The 6538-nt window shown below is 36.1% G+C and overlaps 1 protein-coding gene across 7 annotated transcripts in view; it reads right to left on the minus strand.

Moving 5' to 3' along the window:
* Positions 1–5172, minus strand: part of LOC133859890 (uncharacterized) — a 28580-nt gene extending 23408 nt beyond the window's left edge. For 6 of the 7 annotated variants that reach the window (XM_062295462.1, XM_062295458.1, XM_062295457.1 and 3 more), the window contains exons 1-3: positions 4895–5172; positions 921–2552; positions 310–736 (exon numbers count right to left, since the gene is read on the minus strand). In XM_062295462.1, the coding sequence (XP_062151446.1) occupies positions 310–736; positions 921–2552; positions 4895–4897 (2062 nt within the window). In that variant the 5' untranslated portion in view covers positions 4898–5172. Of the gene's footprint in view, positions 1–309; positions 737–920; positions 2569–4894 lie in introns of all 7 variants that reach the window. The other variant, XM_062295459.1, reaches the window with a different exon arrangement.
* Positions 5173–6538: the final 1366 nt, after the last annotated feature.

Raw genomic sequence — 6538 nt, forward strand, 5'->3', positions numbered from 1 at the left:
GTTTACTGGGAAAGAGAAATATGGTGCATCCTTATTGAAGTATGGCCCCCATCCTTGCTGCTGAAGCATCAAAAGTTATAAAATTCTTTTGTCAAGTATAAATATCTATACAGGATATAAATTGTTTGGTGATCAACTCCCCTGTATTGGAGTTTAGTGTCACTTTTTAGTGTCCATTATCACTCTATTGAGATCCTACGTGCTGCAGCCAAAAGCTTGTGATCCACTTGCTTTATGTAACCTTTAAAATTTGTTGAAGTTTTGAATTATGTAAAAGAAAACAATGGTTGAAGTTTTGAAACTACTCACTTTTTGTTGTGGTTCGATGTATCTCTGTATCAATAGCTTCTTCGTTATTTGTCACCTCTGGTATGTTCAGCTCAGCCACTTTGACCTCTATCTTTTCTTCAGAGTCCAGTCTGTGAACTGTTTCAAGTTCCTTGATATTTTCACTTGTTTTTGAAATCATTTCCTTTCTTACTGTCCCTTCTGTACTTGTATGATCTGATATTGTGCTTTCTGTGCTTTTGTATGCTTCAGATGCATTTGCAAGTTGCTTTTTCTCATGTACAGAGATTCCATCTGATTTGTGAATTTGTTCATCAGTTCTTTTGCCTTCCACTTGTCCTGTTTCTTCAACCAATGAATGTCTAACATGTAAATCATTGGCATTATTGTTTGGAATTTCATCTTCTGCACTTTCAGTCTTCTCATTTGAATCAATCAGCGGGAGATTCTGCGGCCAAAATAGAACATCAGAGAAATCTTCATCATCTATGGAGAGAGAACTATTTACTTCAGTGACATGAAAATAAAATTCCAAAAATGGGGTCCAGAATATATCATTCTGATCAAACAAATTGAAGAAGTTCCCAACCTTCTAATTGAAAAAAGAAAAAGAAAGAGAAGGTAAATCTAACCTTTTGCCCAGGAATTTCATGTCCGCTGATATCATAAGTAGCAGTTGGTTTGTCATCCTTCCTTTTCTCCTTGGAGCTATCTTCTGGATTTTCAAATTCAACATTTTCTCTTGAAACTGCTGTTTCAATCTCCTCAGAAATCACTTTCAATGGTCTTCCAGGCTTCTCCTTTTCAGGTTCATTTTGCTGCAATAAGCTAAGCTCAGGGCTTCCCCCGTGTTCTGTCGATGCCAGTTTGCTGTGCTCAATGGCTTCGATGGGTTCTGTTTTGCTGATGTTATCTTCAGTCACTGCAGCAGTAAATCCTTCGTTATCTCTCTTCTCCCCTGCTGAAGCCTCTGCTCTATCCAGGTCCTCACCTTTGCTCTGTATACCTTCCTTGCATGCCATGGAGAAAGCATTGGGCTTTTTGCCATAATTTTCAAAATCTTTGCCCCTTTCACTTGCAGAGCCATCAGCTTGTACAATTTTCTCATAGCTTTCAGCTTGGTTTATAACTTCTTTTGTACTATCCATGACAATATTTTCCACCCCAATTTTAGGGTCTAGTTTGAATATATCAGAATTGTCTACTTCCTGCAAGTGCATCTCTTCTTTGACGAAGGGTGTATCTGAGCTGTTATTCTTTTGCATTTCATCTTCAACTGGAGTCGCATATTTCTCTTGCTTGTTTAATTCAGTTGTTTCTTGGTTTTTCTCTTCGCATTCAGCACTGGAGGCCTCTTTAGTCTTCTCTTCTACTTTGGGTCCATCTTCTTGTTGGCTTGCTGTGTATTTTTCTAGGGTGAGAGATGACCCTTCAAGCTTGTCCTCAGCACCATCTCCAATATCCAAGGCTGCTTCTTCATCATTCTGAGTGTCTGGTCTTTCTGCTACAGTTGAAAAGGAGGCATCTTCAATGCTATCACACATGACATTATCTTTTTCATCCTTCTTATTTCCTATCTCTTCACTTGGCCTAATTGCTTCAGGACCCTTTTCCTCGGCCACCAAATCAGAGTAATTCTCAGCTTCTTTGTTCTCTACGCCTTTCAAATTTGTTTCTCCAAGTTCTTCTTGAAAGAGTATGGTGTTAGTGGTAGAGGATTTGACTATGGTTTCGGCTTTGGTACATGGATCAGTCACTGTTTCAACATTCGTGTTTAAGCTTTCAACTGTCAAATCAGGGTTATGAACTGAAGCTTTATCATTTTGACCCACGGTTGCCTCAAATGTGCTGATAACTTGTTCACTTAATTCTTCATAACCACTTTTGTCCACCTGTGTCTCTCCTGCCTCATCTTTCTGTGCACCCTTCATCTCTTTTTCAATACTTTGTGGGATTTCTTTAAAGGAAGCTTGTGGATTTGAGGTTACTTCAACATTTTGGTCAAGGGTGCTCTCATCCTTCAAAGTCCTGTATCCTTCAACATTGAGGTTTGCCTCTTCAGTCGTTGCCTTCTGTGAACTGGTTCCGATAACATCTACTGTGTCATGGTTTTTGTTATCCTGTATTACCCTTTCCTTTGTCTCTTCGGTGACTTCTTCTATCTCACTTCCTGTCTCTTCTACAACCTCAAATTTTTCACCTCTCTGGGGCTGCTTTTCATCCTCTGAGATCCCCATTTCTGCTTGACTTGGTATTTCATCAGCCTGAAAATTTTCTCATCTGTAGTCAATTTAGGGAGAATGAAAAGGAATCGTTAAAATGTCATATTTTTTATGCTATATATACTGTTCCCATTTAGTATCATATCCTCCTTTTCCTTGTCTTCTTACTCTGTTCTTGTTATATTATTCTCTAGAATTATATTTTTTATCAGATTAAAGGAAACAACTGTGTCCCAACCTGTCAACTGTGTGTTGTGCTTTTGACACTATTTAATCACATGTCAATCATGTTAAAGGAATGCTGTGCCGGACACATACAGATCACCGTTGATTGTGCCTCTTTGTGAAATTGATGATGTCATATTTAGCTGTTGGAGTGAGTAGCACCACATTGACTCATAAATAGAATGTACATTTAATTTTGAATATATTTTGGGAAATTTTTCTTTATGGGAAATATGTCCTCTATTTGTTTCTCTTTTACCAAAATCAGTCACTTCCTATAGAGTGTTGTTTGGTGATGACCCTGAGTTACACTAAACACCATGCTGAAAAGGCACTTGTCTATTTGCATGTTCTAATTTACTTTTAGGGGAAGGTTGTTACAAGAGACTTTTTGGTTTCTTAGGGCAATGAGATGATCTAAACTGCTGTAAAAGCAACAAGTACAGGTCGTGCACTGCCAATAAAATTCCTACATTTTTTGTTTGGATCCTACAAACTAGATGATCAGTCTGAGATATACACTTTAACAGGAATGTATCTTGTTTTACTCTACAGTGCCACCTGTAACAAGTTACTTTCTGCTTTGCTATATCTGCTTGCTATGCCCATATAACTGACTACTTAACTCACTTCATTGCATTCCTGGCGTAATTTATTTATTTATTTATTTTCTGAATAACAACAGGGGAAAAGGGGGAGGGGACTTCCTGGTGTAATTTATTTATTTATTTTCTGAATAACAACAGGGGAAAAGGGGGAGGAGACTTCCTGGTGTAATTTATTTATTTATTTATTTATTTTCTGAATAACAACAGGGGAAAAGGGGGAGGGAACTTCCTGGTGTAATTTATTTATTTATTTATTTTCTGAATAACAACAGGGGAAAAGGGGGAGGGGACTTCCCGGTGTAATTTATTTATTTATTTTCTGAATAACAACAGGGGAAAAGGGGGAGGGGACTTCCTGGTGTAATTTATTGATTTCATTATTTCTATACCTATCTCGCATGAACTCAACCTTTCTAATTCATAGACTCTGATTCAATTATTGTAAACCCATTTTAAATGTTCAAGTTATTTTTCATTGACTATCTAATATGAATTGGAATACAGATTATTAATCAGTCTTTCTTTCTTCTTGACAAATGTACAAAAGTGTCTTAACTTTAAATAGTAGACATTAGTTTCTTCCCTACCCTGTAAGAAATTGAAATTTATGTGCGTATTTGTCTGCGACTATTGTTGCTTTAGTTTCTGGTAGAGCTTTTATTCTGCAATTAAAAGGTTGTATTATTTGCTTACATTGTTTTGCAGTTGCAGTTGCAGTTGTAATTTCTTTTGTGTGCATGTGAGATACAATTTTGAGTTTAGAATAGGATTTTTTTAACCAAATTAAAGAAATCAGGGCATCTTAAAGATGATTAATGCCAGGTTAAGAAATTATATTATGTGAGTCTTGCCTTATGAATAAACTGTTGCTTGCCTCTGAAATTTAGTTTATTATTTCTCTGTTTTAAGAGGGAGACAACATTTTGTACCATTGCTTTGGTCTAGAAAATCTAGGACTGTTAAACAAGTATCAAAATTCTTATCCATTGTAACCCTTTTTAAGTATTTAAAACTTAAGGAGTAAAAGCCTACACAACCATAAAGGTTGAACTGATTTTTAGTAAACAGGATGTACTGGTGGAAAAGAAAACTAGAAAATGTCACAACTTCTTCTTTTGGTTTTCGTTCTGATCGAGGTGGATGCTGATTGTATATATCGATACTTAAAAGAATAAGTGAATGAGCTAAAAATTTAACTGCAAAAGAAGAAGTTACCTTGACAAAAGAAAAAATATTTTACCTTAACATTCTGCTTGTATGTAAGATATGGATTTCAAAATTTCAGAAAGTTGACATCTTCCTATCAAGTAAAACATATTCTTGTAAACTTTTATCACTAAAATACTGTTTCCTAGAGGTTTCATATGATTTCATTAACCTTCCAGGTTAGAGTAACCTGGTCTTTACAGATTGTAAACTTACTATATGCACAACTATAAGCTTCTTTTATTGACCAAAAAAAAAATATATCTAAGCTTATCTTTCAAATAAACAGGAAACACAAAGTAGAAACCTTGTGACAAAGTAAAGAGTTGATGTTGGGAACCGTACCATAAGAACTGGATTCTGGTATATCAGTTCCTGTTGCCTTTTGCATGCTGGGGTACTTGAATCTAAGGTGACATAGCATGAAAAAACTGTGTGGTGTCCAAACTGCGAAAGCTAGCTTTAACTTCTCTGTGTTGCCTTCTGAAAATTCTTGCAACTTTGAGTTGAAATTCTGGATTGCAAGCTTATTGTTTGTGTTCAAAAAGCTATCGTGGCTTGCAGTTGAGTCTGTTGATCATTAGATATGTGTTAAATCTCTTGATAGATATGCTGCTAAAGTAGGCAAGAACTGACAAAAGGCCACTTATTTGCTAATACATTGGTGAGTTGGCCACAAATTCAATGGTCCTACTGATTGGTCAGTCACATGCCCAAGCCGACTAAAACTTTTATAATGTTTCACTTAACCAAAAAAAAAACTTTTATGATGTTTCCGTTCACAGAAAGAAGCAATCAACCGGACTTTTAAATAGTCTCTTTTTGTCATAAGGCTATGTAAGTAAGTTGTCTTTTGATTTGATTTGATTTTTTTTTTGTACATGTCCACACAAGAGGGGAAATGGGGATTCGAACTAGTGACTTCCACTTCATGAGGCGTAGTTCCTAGCCGATTGAGCTACCACTTGAGGACAGTTGTCTTCTAATTTTAGGATTTGGTTTAGGTGTTATGAAAAAAAACTCGAGGATAAGTTCCCTTGTGTTTGTGGCAGAAGACCTACACCTAGGAGTTTTGACCAAAGGACCTTGATCATACCAATGTGTTGGACTGCCCACTAGAGAATTATCTTGAAGCCCTAGTCTGCAACATATGAATCTAAAATCATATTAGTGGAGGTTCTCTCTGCCACATATTTCTGAGGGCTAACATACAGAAAATGAAAGCTTGCCTTTTTGGTTTGTTTTAAGTGATATCAACTAAAGCTAAAGTGTTGCTCTTTATACTTTCAAGCTGATTTGAAGTGTATCGTGGCTCGTGACGCTTTGGCGTGAAGATAGAGACGGAATCAAAAAATTTCATCTGGCCAAAACATGAATAAAGGACCAAACCTAATTTTAATAGGGATTAAATCTAAATTTTAGCATATATATATATATATATATATATACCAAAACTATAATGATATATTTATTTTTTTTGACATATTCACACAAGAGGGGGAAAGAGAGATTCGAACTAGTGACCTTCGCTTCATGAAGCATGATCTCCAGCTGATTGAATTATCCCTCAAAGATAAAACTATAATGATATTGAAGACTAATCTAAGGCCAACATGGTGGAGTCTTTTGTATTACAAGATATTGTATATTTATTAGGGTCATAATTTGCCACCACATAGGGTCCCACCCTTACGTGTCCGATTTCTCCATCTAACTCATGTTAGGTTCCAATGGGAATATCATAGCTGGGAAGACCAGTGCTACCGAAATATATATATATATTGATTTAAGGTTGTCAACAGCTTCCTTTTGATTAATTATGTAGGCAGTGCAACAACTATGTGATGCTAACAGTGATGACAGCAAGTACGTATTCAATGTGCAAACGCTAAAAAATAAAATAAAATAGCACATGCGTGAGGATCAGAAGCCAATTATACACAAATGGCATGCAATGGTGGCCTTGATAGTGTCAAATCATACGTAAAA

This window comes from Alnus glutinosa, chromosome 2 (assembly GCF_958979055.1).
Source record: "Alnus glutinosa chromosome 2, dhAlnGlut1.1, whole genome shotgun sequence".
Taxonomy (NCBI): domain Eukaryota; kingdom Viridiplantae; phylum Streptophyta; class Magnoliopsida; order Fagales; family Betulaceae; genus Alnus; species Alnus glutinosa.